This window comes from Atractosteus spatula, chromosome 21 (genome assembly GCF_055471065.1).
Source record: "Atractosteus spatula isolate fAtrSpa1 chromosome 21, fAtrSpa1.hap1, whole genome shotgun sequence".
In the NCBI taxonomy this organism is placed as follows: domain Eukaryota; kingdom Metazoa; phylum Chordata; class Actinopteri; order Semionotiformes; family Lepisosteidae; genus Atractosteus; species Atractosteus spatula.
In genome coordinates this window covers 8,118,151-8,132,744 of record NC_142726.1, presented here as the reverse complement: position 1 = coordinate 8,132,744, position 14,594 = coordinate 8,118,151, and the positions used below count along the sequence as shown (strand labels likewise).

Sequence of the window (14,594 nt, the reverse complement as noted above, 5' to 3'; positions counted from 1 at the left end):
CTCTTAATTGAACTGCTCTCTACCAATAAATAAACTTTTATCATCAGATAGAATTCTCTTTTGTATTTATAAATAAATGAAAGTATTAAGAAATTGTCCCAACTTTTGTTATCATTATATGAAAAGATTAACATGATTAATGACTTTACATGGATCATCCAGTCAAAGCATTGTTTCTTTATTACAATACTATTAGATTTACTGAACCACACAATATACCTTCTGTTCTTTATATTTTTTGCCTAATTGCACATACACCATACAAACGAAATTAATCAAACTGTTAAAAATTCTAATTTTCAGTTACAAACTTAGCCACAGCAATAGATCTCTCATCCAATCCAGTTACAATTATGTGAAAAATTAGATATTCTCTACAGTACTGATGAAACAAATCTCTGCCTCATGCATTTATTACTATGTGTTCTATTGAATGCAAGGACCTGGATTAGATCATTTATTTTCAGACGGACAAAAAAACAGATCAGACATCTTTCCAAAACCATTTCAGCTCAAGGGAACACTTTCTCTTCCATGTTTCTCTTTATACTTTACAGTTACAGTTACACCCAGAGGAGTACAATCCACCAAAGAGCAAATAATTGCAAAAATAATTTCAGGGAGCAATTTATCAGGGTGAGAAAAAACAATGACCCTCTTTCAACAGAAATGGAGAGGACCTGCCTTTGGCATTTGACACTTCTGGCAGGGGATGAGCACAATTGCAAACCTTCAGCAGTAATCGTTAAATTATAGTAACAGTGACTTTTGTTTATTTGGGTAATTAGAGCTTAATTAATTTATTCTCTGTTCACCTTGGCTACACTTTACTTTTGATGGTGATTTGAGTTTACCCCTAGCAGCACAGTAAGGATTTGATTTTCAAACCCTTCATTTTCTTTGGATCCAGTTTTGCTATTCAGTTCTGTGTATGACAGTGACCCAGTTTAGCAATAAACTAGTCTAGAAACTGAATGTATGTGTCGCTGGCAGCTCTTCAGAGTACCACTGCCTGTAACCCCTTAAACACTACAAGTTGGGATCCTGTGTTTAGAAAGAGGAATTGACAATGTGGGTGCATTAAGAGTTGGAAACGGTGATTCTCTGCATTTTCAGCCACAAACAACTTTTGCTCTGTAACATTCTCCCACCAATGAAGAGGTAAATGGACTGGGGACAGATGTTTTCCTCCACATAATAAGAGGCTAGTAATGGTGGTCAGCATATCACACCCTGGTAGGGATTTCATCAGCTGTCGGACTCTTGGAAGACCGAGATCTCTAATCATGCTGTACTGTATCTCCTTATCATTGAAAATGTATACTATATAAGTAAATGTGACCACTTTCCCTGTGGCACAGCTCTAATTCAGAGTGCTGACAGTGATATATATCACATGGTTAATTAATGAATGTGAAGTAGTCAGCCTCTGTCATTGGGATAATCTCCTTTAGCATACTTAAGACATTACTTGTTCAGGTTGTGCCCATTGCTGTACTGAAACCGCTATTACTGTGTTAAAAGTAATTAAGTCAAGTATATTTAGTACTGTATATGTTAGTATGGTATGGCCGAAAATAACTATGCCGACATTTTGCAGTGTGGTTTCTGTCTTTCGGCGCCAGAGAAGAAGGGAGAGGAGCTTCTGGTCAATGAGTCACTGGAGTGCTTTTTTCCTGTCTAGTCTTCTCACTTCCACAGCCAAAATCAGAATGGCTCATGATTGGTGGGGTGGCTTAGCTTCATACTGAATACACTTCCAAGGTGAAAATACACAGGGTTCATATCTGTGGAGAGCTATGAGGGGAGTCTCTGAGACCAGTGTCCAGTGATGCACTTGGATCAGTTTTGAGTTCTCCGTCTCAGTATCAGGGAGGAGAGACTGTTAGAGGTGACTGTAGTGAAACCGATGTGACCCACTTGAACCACGTGCCAATGGTTAAGTGAATAGCCACCTGGAGGTTTCTTAGTTAAAGTGGTGGTTTTTCCACTGGTTCACTCATCATGTTACCATAAGCAAGTTACAGTATTTAACCTCTTGTATATCATCTCTTGTTCAAAATGACTCCATAGACAACGTTGGGTCACCAGCAACCAAACAACCTAAATGGGCCAATCAATCAGTCTCCCAAGTCATTTGTATGATTACAAGCAGGAATGCTTTTTCTTTTAAAAAAATAATTTAGGATCACCAATTATCTTTATCTCAGAGGACTGTGACGACACTGGAAGAATGAAGAAGGGCAGACAGGCTCCTGACACACACATTCAAGAACTCGTTCGTCATTCATTTTGACTCTGCAAAGCTGTACAGGATGTTCAGCGCTGATAGGAGGAGATGTGTCCCCCCACAAGTTGGAATGCTCCTGGAAAGTTGCTGGGCTTACAGTTTCACCAGGAGCCATGATGTGAATGTATTCTCTAGTAGTTTGCAGAATAAGTTCAAATCCAGAGTTCCTCTTGCTGGTCCTGGTCAATACTGTGCTGCTGTAAACCTAAAAAAACAGGTTACTGCTGTAAGATGTGTTTGTGGATCAGTAGGTGGCACTCTTCTCTCCAGACCACAATTTCCAAAAGCAGTACCCCAGTATGTTGACCAGAGACTGCTGTAGTGTTATAGAAATCCAATTATTACCCCTTATTGCTCCTTAAATTTATGTTGTTTAATGGACCCTCACAAGGAGCTCAACATTAGTTTCAGTATTTCTTAACCATAAGAGTTAATATTGTATAAATTAAAGTATCCCAGAGTAGAGATGGAATGAAAACTAGGAGACCATTTTGTCTCCTAATTAATTAATTCCGAGAGCCATTACTCTTTTAAACTCTGATGTATGAGCCCCTTCAGAGCATTGTATTGACAGTATATGTACAGTATGTACTGTATGTCACAATTGTGTGTTTATTGTGCTGTATTTTTACTTTGTATAGGTATGGTCTCAGTGACACAAAAGGAAATTTTCTTCTGTATGAATACAACAAAGCAGACTTTGATTCTGTACTATATTGCCTGCATAGTCTTTTATTATCCATGACATTAATGTGCTTTTCTGTCCTCAGAATGAGCGCTGCCTGCCCTCCACTGGCAGTCTGGAAGCATTACAAACGTGAAAGTGAAGAACTATGTAAAGACAATTTGTGAGTCTCCATAGAGAACTACAGTACCACAGCCTTGGGCACATAACCATTTGCTAGACTACACTCCGGTACGAAAATATTTGCAATGAAGTTTTCTTCTTTCCATAAAGCGTGTCGCATTTCTTTAAGTTGCTACAAAGAAATCGTACAAATGAGAGGAAGCCATTGGGCCCACGGAGCTTGTTTTTTAGTCACTGATTTATCTAAGAATCTCATCCTGTCATTTATTAAAGGAAAGCAGGTTATTAGATCCAACAAAATGGCAGGGCATTGTGTTCCACACCCCCACAGCCCCTTGTGCATGTCTACATGTTTCACTTTTGCTTCTGAGGAAGTGCGTATGTTTGACTTTGTGAATGCCTTTGAAGATTTTGGATACTTTAATCAAACACTCCTTGATTCCTCTCTTGTACTCCTCTCTGTTGAAGACTAAAAAGGTTCTTTACTCTGTCAACGTCGTGTAGGACATTCCTTAAAGCCCCAGAATGTACTTGATTTTTCTTTTCTGAATTTATTCCAGAGCAGCAATATCTTTCTTGTCTCTGGGTGACCAGAATTGTACACAGTACTGAGTACATGACCCCTAAATGTGTAAAGATCCTATAATCAGGTCTCTCTGGTCAGCTCCTGACAGAACATTTTGCAAATATTATTTTTGTAGTTTGGATGCTTTCTTGTCAGATACTGTACATTGCCTATAATAAATATTCTTTCCTTTTGTATTGAGTGAGAGATGTTGAAGGGAATAAAGCATTTGTTTGACAAATCTGATATTGTTGCTTTCATCGATTTTTATTTTTTTTCTGATGAAACCCTGTTCTGATATAAAGTGACTTGTTTGTAATTCATATTGTGTTTTCTTAAGGAACCTAGATCTTTATATATTTCTATGTGGTACTGTAATGATAGAGAGATAAACTTTGAATGATCTAATTGTCACAGAACATAACATGGAAAATTCATAGCCCTGTCAGTCTCTATTGGCTTAGGTACAGCATCTCACTGACTGATCTAAAATACAGTCAGACTCAGTCCAATGGATATGTTGTCATATTCTCTTTTAATACAGTAAATTTAGTCATAAGAAGCAAATGCAAGAAAGTTGCAGGGACAATCAAAGATCATGAAAAGTATTGATTCAGTTTTGACATAATTATGGAGATTATTACAGATTTTTGTCTTTGTGCATGAATTCAGTTTTTTTACACTGATGTTATTGGACTGCTTCTGTCAGTGTTTTTAGAGGCAGGTGTGCTTAGGCAGTGTTGCAAGACTCTGGGCTTTTTCACCGGGCTTGTACATCTCATTGTCCATCACCATGGGTGGAAAAGGCATTCCTGAGGCAGCTGAAAGAAAAATTGTTTTAAAGAGCTTGACATTACTATAGACTTTTTAGTTGAGGTGCAGAGGGTCTTTTCAATTGTGAGAACAACTTAGCTTTCCATAAAGCAAGTGGTTGTAACACTTTTAGCATGTTTTTTGAACAGGTGCTTGATAATAAATATTTAAATAATGTATGTTGATGTGGAGAAATGGAGGTTTATGGGCAGAATTGTGTTGGAATTGCATGTTTTATCAGTAATCCCATCCCTGCCCACCCTTGCTAGGGGGGCTTAGTAGTCTAAGGTGCTGTGTTTGGGGCATAGGTTCAAATCTCACTCCTATCACTCTACTGGTTCAAGATAACTGCAGTGTGGTGTGGTGGTTAGAGCACTAGACTTGTAAATGGAAAAACTGTGGGTTCAAATCCTAGGTGTAGTACAGATGCTAGACTCCTGACCAAGGTGCTCTTCTCTCTTTCTTTCAAATAAATGAACAGATGAATAAATGGGTATGAATATAAGTTACTCTGGATAAAGTGTCAACAAAGTAACTTATATATGTGAAAAAGCCTTTAAAACCAAGAGGAGACAGGTCTTTATGCCAAAGGTCATAGTGTGAAATAACCTACCCAGTCATGATACTGATACCCTGACTTCTTTCAGAGCCACTGACAACCAAACAGATTTGATGGACCAAATTGCATCCTCTCATTTGAATCCACTCTTATAATATTCTTCTTTTTTAACCTTGGGCAGAGGATAAGTCTTCACAAACACTGTACTTAGTACGAGTATGTTGTACTTACATTGGGAACCTTCAAAGACATTGTAAAAATGACAGAAGGGGCTGTAAAGGCCCTTACTTCTAAATGGAAGACCATGCTGAATACAAGAATGTGATTAACTTATTGCCAAGACTGACAAAAAGACCTGAACAGAACTTACTGGTGGGCACAGGAAGGATGACTGAAGAAAGGTGGCCTGGCAACAGGACATGTGATTCTGCTATGTCAGGAGTCAGTGGGGCCAGAGGCTGGGAGAATGCTAGGACGTCTGTGTTGTCTCCTGCAAAGCAAAAAGAGACTCACCTTCTGGCAAACAGTTTTTAAACACAACTCCGTAAGCGAGACCAAAGAAGGACTAGCTCAAGAGACAGATGTAAAGGGATTTTCAAGTTTATTTTATTTCTTTTTAAAAAGGCTTGAACTTTGAGATGTATTTAACTGTACTGCCTTCTTTTTGTAAGGACATACACATTTTTTTTACGTTTTTGGTTCATGGTAATCTAAGTAGATGTAATCTTTAGTAAGCACAGGCTGAACGATGACCTCTGCTGCCCGTATGGTGTTGTCATTGGGTTATGTGCCTCTCCTCCAGTTGGTGCTGGACCAGGAGTAAAGGCTGTGTTGCCTATGGGCTGTTGAAAGTTTTTTTTTCACGCAAGGGTTTTTGGACAGTGGGGGAGGTTCTGTTACCCTCTTCCTTACGATTGCTGTTCCCTCAGCCACACAAATTACACCAGCTAAAAACAACTAATCCGCATTTCAGCTCTACTTCTCATCGGTTAGGGTCTGACTGAACTACCGAATAACCCTTTAAGAACAGATTTAAGGATTTAAGGAAAAACAATTAATCTCAGAGTAAGTTGAAAAATAATCAGATTTTGCACATTTCTGATTGCCTTAGTCCTCGAGAGCTTTTCCCCACTTAGTGAATATGTACAGTACCTTCTCCTCCTCTCCCAGTCTGTTCTCCGAGCAGCATCTCCTGCAGTAGGGTGTCCACATGGGCTTCTCCCAAAAGCCGGGCCAGCTGTAGCTGCTCCACCATTTGCCAGGCAACACTCTGGAGAGGGGGCAGCATGAGGAGCAGCTCACCGAACCGTCCGCGCTGTTCGCTTGCTGCCTCTTCTAAGAGGATCTGAGCCTGGAACCTCATCCGCTTCACTGTGTTGCTTGTCTCTATTCCTGGGCATTCTGACAGAGAGACAGCGGGACTTGAATTATAACCTCTGAAGATGTTGGAGACCTTTACAATAGTGTCGGAGATCTCTGGGCACCCGTGATAGTTGTGTACACTTTGCTTGACACCTGAGATGGACCTGAGAGACTTCAGGAGAAAATATTCAACATTTTTCATTGGCAATGGACCACTTCACAAGTTATCAAAAGAATCACCTCATGAGAACTTTCCATTAATTCAGTGATACTGTATAACTGAGCATACAAGCCACCTCTATAGTGCCAGAATATTGTACTATAACACGTAGTACCCTCAGACTTGTCCTCAGAAACTGAACTCCTGGAAGTTTTAAGACATTCCAAGTATAGAACAGATAAACTGTTGTTAAAGAGAATTCCTGTTGTAATACAGTATATGAAATATCTTTCATGGAGGAGAAAAGCAGTGCCTGACTACCAGGGTCAAAGAAGATGATGGTTTTGAGGCAAGCGAACTCAGCTTCTGTGACCTCCAGCTCTCTCAGGGGCCTGATGAGTTCCTCCAGGATACGGCCCGCCAGCCGGGACACCTCAGGCTCAGGGCCTTCTACCGATATGATGAAATCATTTCCTGGAGATGCAAAATCAGAAAGAAGCAAAATACAGTACAATAGGAGCTGTATATTCTAAAGTCAGTAGAGTGAGTAAAATTGCTCGTTTTATGAAACATGAAAAAGGAAATGGGGGTCCTTCCAAGGGGCTTCTACCAGTGAAAAGTACTCATCCACGCTGAGCTCTTATGAACCCCTGTGGCCTCCAGAGCACTTGCAGGAATAAGGTGCTGTAGGTGAGGGAATGTGCTGTGTTGTCTATGCCATCCTAATTTCTCTGCATGCAAGAGAATTTGGTTAGTGTTTTAGAAACTAATACTAACATGAATTTCTCCACCGTAGCTACAGAACCATGCTGTTGACATCCTGACTGTCACCCATCCCAGGAAAGGCCTGTAAAATTCCATGGCCACATCAGCTCGCTTCACTTTCTCTTCTTTTCTCCCCTTTGCAGTTTCATGTATTTTTGGGTTTCCTGACATGTCATAAGGGGCCCATCCATCAGCTGGGCGGTACAGTACATTCCCTGCTGACACCATGGCACAGAGTTTGGCTGTATACTTCAAGCAGCGTGATGTTCAGGAAGCAATTGATGACTGTGTGTATTTTAGCTCTGACAGCTGTGTTTTTATGTTTGTTGTTAATGAACCTAAACACAATCCAAACATGGCCTCTTCTAACTCAGTCAAGTAAGGATAGACAGGTAGGACCTTGATGGGGTGACTGGAGTTTAGCCAGACCTATGCCGCCTAGTGTTCTTAGTACGTTTAGACCAGGAACCTATCCCGGTGACATGGACTTATTTTAAATGAAAAACAGGCCCTGGAAGACGCATTGAATTCCGACACAAGGTCAGCATCCAAAAACCCTGTCTGTGTTCTTTATGTCTGATGACTTTCCAGATATGACGCAAATGTGGATTACTGTCCTTGGCAACACAAAGAGGGAAATGAGGCCTCTCTTACCCAGAAGCAGGATGTTATCGAAGGGAAGAGACCGGCGAGCCACCCCCAGGATCAGGTGCTCCGCGGAATGGGCACGTAACAGGGCCACCTGCGCATACCGACTTGAAGTTAGCCAGAAGTATGTAATGACTGCTTTACAGTTACAAAGGTGTGCTCCACTGAACAACACACAGACTCACAAAAACACAGTTAATCTGAAGCATGCATGTGCCGCTACAGATTTACAAGAATGAGACGGAGAGATGCCTTGGCAGCCAGACATTATTTACCCTAAAAAAACTCTCGAATCCACCTGTCACATGGTACAGTACATTAAAATAGCCAAGCTTGTACCCTGTCATCCAATGGGAGCCCGCAGAAGGCTGGAATGTGTTTTGCCCACTCCACCAACAGGAGAAGCTGCTGCTTCATGGACTGGCACACGTCCGCCACGCTGGCGATCTTCTTGGTGCTGATGTCAGTGGTGTGGAGTGGGTTCAGACATGAGGACTGCAAAACGCACACAAGCCAATCACTCGCCAGCCCGCAGCAAATACCCATGTCTAATTCCCAGTGAGCACAAACACAGTGAGAAACAAGCCCCCTTTACAATCAGAAAGCACAACCAGAAAACGTTGTGAGCCTAAAAATACATTAAAGCTATCTGATGGGAGCCCACAAAACCTTCTTAATAGTGGTCAAGCAATTTCAAAATTTCTAGCTACAATCCTGATAGATTGTATAACAGTATACTGTAAGTTCTAAGTTCTAAATTGTTATAAGTTATAACAGAATAAAACAGTTTAAACAAATTAATTTACTAATCAGCTTTCAGCTCCTACTGTATACTACATACACCGTACTGTATCATATGAAACTACTACTACAAACACTGCAGAAGCATGTACAGTATGTGCATCATCCCCTGAACCAGAGGATGCAAATGGAAACTAAGGGAAATGCATTTCAATTTGAAAACGGGAGGCCCTTCCTTACACAAAGTCTGGAACAAGATATCCAGTCATGTTATTGAAGCCACTACCCTGGCTTCTTTCAAGAAATGTCTGGATGAAATCCTTGGCTCAGTTAGCTGCTCAAAAACCAAGTACATTAGATGGGCCAAATGACCTCCACTCATTCTAATCTTCTTTACGTTCTTCTGTTCTTTAAAAACTGTTTTTTTAAGTGGGTTGAATGCAGACTCGAATGTGAAATATAATCTTTAACGTGAAATTTCCATGGGGTCATGCAGTCAGCTATTAAAACTTCCCCCTTTCTAAGAAATTGAAATGGTTGGCAGGATGTACGAGTTGTACCCCAGAAAACCCAATAACAGGAAACGTGCCTTTCAGTACAGAAAACCTCCATCTGACAGGCCAAATACCTGCGACGAGTGGAAATCAAACACCTTCTTTCCTTTTAAAATATTTGTGTAGTAAATTAAAAACTGTTGCACTCTTTCTAGAATTTTTTGGGAGCTGATTTTACTCCATGAAAAATAACAGCACCCAAGACCGAGGTGCATGTGAGGACATTTATTGAGCGGTTAGGTATAGTAAGATGAGCCTGAACCCACTTGGCTGTAGGATGAGGAGGCCAGGACCCCCAAGGAGATAGGGCAGTGGAGCAATACTTGAGACAAAATGAGAAAAAAAGGTTTATTTCTGCTACAATTTTTGGGAACTGATTATGATACAGAGCAGCTGGGGTAAAAGAGACTGAACTCCATTTAAATATTTTTAAAAAAGCATGCAGAGACTAGAACAATCTCATTTGCATGGGAGTAATTCTGAGCTCGACCCTTGAGTCACCCTACCTGATGGACCTTAGCCTCAGCTTGCACCAGGACACTGAGAGACAGAAGCCCTTCTTCCTCTGCACCTGTTCTGCGGCTGCTGATCCTGTCCCTCTCGTTCTGCACTGCTGAGAGGGAGGTTTAAAGGGACAGTCAAAGAACGCCATCAACATTGGTGACTAGAATACAAGATTTCGTCAGGTACTACTGGCTACTTTTAGTTCTCTGAGACCTGACCTCTGCATATCTTCAAAAATATGAAATATTGCTTTAACTTAACAAATTAAGATTTAGAAGGACTTTCTAAGACATCTTATGTGCAGGAGAGGGATGAAAGTGAAAAATAAAACTGCCCTGGGAGTAATTTATGTTTAAGTTCATGATGTACCAAAAAGGTCATGATGTAATAACACGTTTTCCTCACTGTAAAATTGTTTAAGGAAGTTTTTGGAATGTTACTCTGGGAACAGGTTGGATTCTGTCCCAAAAAAAGGAGAGCATCTTATTTGCCAGTACTTCCTTGTGTCAGAAAAGAATTTGAATTCCTTGACTTTGATTCAAGGCTCCATGGAGGCAGACGACAGGTTGAGTCCAATCTGAAAACAATTAGTCAGAGAAGCGGCACTCTCTTTGGCTAATCAAATCACTATTAATCAAACCAGTAAAAATGTAATGGAAACTATTTCTCAGTAGTGGAAAATACTGTTTAGTTATGGGTCATGTCAGAAACAAGGTATTGCTGTTACAAAGAGCAGAAGCTGCTTTACTTTATATTTTAGTTCGGCTAGGGACCACAGGATCACTGTAAACTGGAAATAAGGTGTCACTATTAGAGTAGGTGGCCTTAATGGCGCTAGGAACTGTTTAAATTTCTTTTCATTTAAAATGCAGGATACCACACTGTATGTCCTTGAATATGGATGTAATAATGTTAATACTGTAAATCACAAGAGAATTAGGAATGACATTCCTTGAAACCCTCAGATGGTGTGGATTATTTTCAGAAACATTTTTGGCACAATTACAATTCATTAGTGGACATTACTTTGCCATTGAGACGCAACAGGACAAAGATATACCCAGTGGCCACGTAGGGCTGATAAAGGGATGAAGAAGACTAACACCAAGTCCATGAACTGGGAATCTGCCAATTCCCATAGATTTTTACAGTACATTTGGGAATTCTTATTTTCCCATTTATTAGAAACTACATGGATGCTGTTTTGTACAGTTACACGATAATTAGAAAAACAAAAATCTAATAATCTTTGCATAAAACACTGACCCGAAGACTGCAGTGGTTCATTTAAAAAGCTTATTTTAGAAGCTGCTGTACAAATAAGCCATGACTACAGAGAAGAATGCTCAGTCTCTCCCTCACTATATAGTACTTTCATTGGGGCTTTTCTTTGACACTCTTATCTGGAGATTTAGCAATTCTGTAATCAAACTAACCTTCAAAAATGTGTTATCAGATTGACGGCACTACCTTGTGTAATTCTTCTGAAGTCATTAAGGGTATACCAGATAAAAAGGATCATAATGTTAAATACACCATAAATAAATTATCCTTGAAGTTTTTCGGCTTATGTCTTTGAATTGTACAGGAAGTAAAAGTTCTATTACGTTGCAGAAATAACAGTTTTTCACTTTGTTTTTACGCATTCATGGGTATTTATTAATACCTTATCTCTTACTGTTTTGCTGATGTAGTCACTGTGCAGGTCACTGACTGCACGGTCTGAGTTTCCTGTAGCACACGGTACAGATCTGTGCTCACCTTCCCTCCTCATGCCAGCTCTGAAGCACTTGCGGAGACGGCAGTATCGACACTGGTTCCTCTTGTCTCTATCCACAATGCACTGCCTGCTGAACCTGGGAAAACAGGCATGCTTTGGCATACAGCAGTGAACACGGCAGGTACCATCACACAACCCGTGTGGACGTTGTTTATTGAACAGATGAAGGTGCTTAAAAGAGTAATGATGCTTTGACTTTCTGTAGTTTTCTTTAAGCTCCATTCCGTCTTCATGAAGTGAGACAGCTACCTGGGCAGTTTAAATCCTGAAAGATTAATAGATCCCACATAAAGTCCCTTTGATTTGCGTATAGCTGCAGCCCTAGTAAACCTTATACATTTGAACCACAAATGTTAATTGTAAAGCAATCAGACCAAGGATATGCATTGATTTGTCCAATAGATTTCCATTTGAGCATAATATGTTTACATTCCCTGCAGGTGTACAAAAGCTCATAGCCAGATGGTATATCTAGGTATTTTTGCACTTGAGGGATTATGTGTATGTCCACAAAATAAAAACAACTAGGATTTTGCATGTTGTCCCCTTTTCAAATATCCTATAGTAGTATAAATACTAGTATAAAATATTTCAGTATATACATATACAGTATTCTCAAGTCCTCACACCTGAAGAAGGCTCCAGGCTCGAAACGTTGTGTTTCCTTTCTTCTTTTTTTCAGCATGGAATAAACCTATTACTTGTTCCTTCTCAAGTCCATCCATCAAATATATAGAAGAGAGGATACTGTTCGTGTGAATTTGAAAAAGTGCAAATTTTCTGGATATGCAGATTATAAAGGATCCTAAAAATGTAACCAAATTAGAACCAGATCTGAACATATAGTTGTATCAAACACTTTAGATGCATTAATGGGAAATTCACCTACAGCTACACATATGCTTTTTGTCCTCTTTCCAGACTAAGCTGCAGGTATGAATGAGGTTACACTGAGCTGTAGGTATCTCTGAAGCTACCATAAACTGGAAGTATAGATGAGGGTACACTGAGCTACAAGTATGAGTGAGGATACACTAACCTGCAGGTGTAGACATGATTCTTTCTGACACTCCTCCTAAAGAAGCCTTTACAGCCATCACAGCTGGCAGCCCCATAGTGCTTCCCCGTAGCACGGTCAGCACAGATAGAGCACAGAAACACATGGCTGTTGGACTCAGGTAACAGTGAGGTGGGTTCTGCCATCAGGACATCTGCCAATCAAATCACCTGGTTAGCTGCAGTGCAAGACAAGTGCCCCTCTGGCCATAACCAGTATAGTAGGCCAAAAGGAGACACACTTTTGAATCTTTCGAATATTTTTTTCATTGTTACATATTGATTTAATGAACTAATCACAGCCATTGTGTCTATACAGAGCTGTGATCTCCAGTGTTGTTTGGGACTTATTCCTTTCTAGTTTTACACTTTCCATCGTTTCAATTCAGGTGCCAAAAGCTGTGGCCCATAAACTCTAAATTGCATTTTGTTGGTCTGAAATGAGTACGTTATTCGAATATGCTGTAGATGGATCAGCAAAAACTTTATTACATGTTTTAAATTCTTTAAGCAGAAATGATGATTTTAAAAATAAGATGCCAGTGATCAGATTGTAACAATTTTGTGATGCTAGAAGTTAAAGATCAGTTAGTCGTAGATTAATTGCCTTGAATTCCAAGAATATAATACAGCTGGGAGTACAAGCACAGACCAATGTGTGTTAATCACAAGTAAATGACTTCTTGTTAGTTGATTAAAAGTACATAAACAAGTCTTCTGGTTCAACAGGACAAATTATTCTTTTAACGTGGTTTTGACTTTAAGATCATTGTAAATAGTGGGTTTGCAATGTTTACTCAATTTTATCTCTATCCTTTTTACAGTCTGATATCCTTGTATCATATATGAATAATCCCAATATTACAATACAATGTAAAAGAGATTAAAGGAAACATACTGGAATATCATGTAATTTTGTTTTTCTGGCGTGAGAAAAACATAGTGCCATGCACTTTAAAATTCCTCAGCTTGTGGGAGCCAAAATAACTGCAGTTGTTTCAACACATGTTCTTTTTGGCTGCTTCCCCATACACGTAAAGTGTTTCTGAATAAGGTGCTACTTACAGCAGACTGTAGCTGGGTGTTTGTGCATGTTTGAGTGTTGATGTGCAGGAGTTTGTTTGAGTGTCCGAAAACAACAACGAGGCACGTACCGGCTTTCACTGGAAGGATACTCATACTATCAAACTCCAACATCCCGTAAGAGGGCTCAAGGGTCATGGTGTAATCAGCTGTGTCCAGGTCCAGCACAGTTCTGGACAGTTTCATCACAGCCAGTATTGCCAGACAAGAACCAGACCAGACTAGGCCCAGCTGCTGGTCAAGTTTACTTCCAGCCAAATCGCCCTAACGAGCTGAAGTTCTTCACCTGTACAGTAAGGCACCCTTTTGCCGAGCACACAGCATGCAGTGGTCCAGATTTCCAGTCATGCCGTAATGCTGGAAATTTTAAAAATGATGCAAATCCAAGATTGGTAAAATGTTTTATCTCGGGGGTACAGCAGAAGACCCTCAAATCAATCACCTTCTTCCTTTCTTTTTATTTCCTCTCAGCACTCCTCGTTTCCCCCTCTCGTCTTTGTTCTTTGCCTTCAAGCAGTTTATCTTTTCTTTTAAAAAAGTGTAGCTTTCCTGCAGACCGTTTGTGATCTCCTGAAGGTCAGCCCTTGCTGTTGAGTGTACTTGTTTTTCGATTTTGCATTAGGAACTATTCAAAATCAGTGTTAGGAAGACTTTGGCCCAGTGTATCAGGATATCAGTCCAGAGAGAAAAACATTCCCATCTTGTGTTGACTAACTTTCTCTTATCTAAACTCCTGTGTACTGACGTGTACTGTATGTAATGGGGGGTCAATAAAATGTGAGGGGGATTAGCTTGTAAAGATAATATATTTTTATAGCAAAACAGCCTATATAATCATATATAAAAAACCAAAGTTGAAAACTAAGTAAATAAAGAAAAATAAAGATTAAAAAGAATAATTCCAAT

General features: G+C 39.9%; 1 protein-coding gene across 2 annotated transcripts; it reads right to left on the bottom strand.

Moving 5' to 3' along the window:
- Positions 1–2,923: 2,923 nt before the first annotated feature.
- Positions 2,924–14,338, bottom strand: hnf4b (hepatic nuclear factor 4, beta). Of its 2 annotated transcripts, none has more exons than XM_088938845.1 (10): positions 13,760–14,338; positions 12,589–12,760; positions 11,531–11,625; positions 9,772–9,878; positions 8,310–8,465; positions 7,977–8,064; positions 6,879–7,031; positions 6,188–6,436; positions 5,406–5,525; positions 2,924–4,484 (listed from the first exon to the last, which is right to left on the bottom strand). In XM_088938845.1, exons 1-10 carry the CDS (start codon positions 13,872–13,874, stop codon positions 4,378–4,380), a joined length of 1,362 nt encoding a protein of 453 aa, XP_088794971.1. In that variant the 5' UTR covers positions 13,875–14,338; the 3' UTR covers positions 2,924–4,377. The 2 variants fall into 2 exon arrangements, with proteins under 2 accessions (XP_088794971.1, XP_088794972.1); XM_088938846.1 differs by having other exon boundaries at positions 9,772–9,875.
- Positions 14,339–14,594: the final 256 nt, after the last annotated feature.

Excerpts from the sequence above, each read along its gene's own strand:
- hnf4b (XM_088938845.1), bottom strand. The coding sequence starts at position 13,874 with ATGAAACTGTCCAGAACTGTGCTGGACCTGGACACAGCTGATTACACC. Across the intron at positions 5,526-6,187 it reads GACTGGGAGAGGAGGAGAAG|GAGACAACACAGACGTCCTA; the intron begins GTACTGTACATA and ends TTTGCTTTGCAG. Across the intron at positions 4,485-5,405 it reads CATCCTTCCTGTGCCCACCA|CTGCCTCAGGAATGCCTTTT; the intron begins GTAAGTTCTGTT and ends TTTTTCTTTCAG.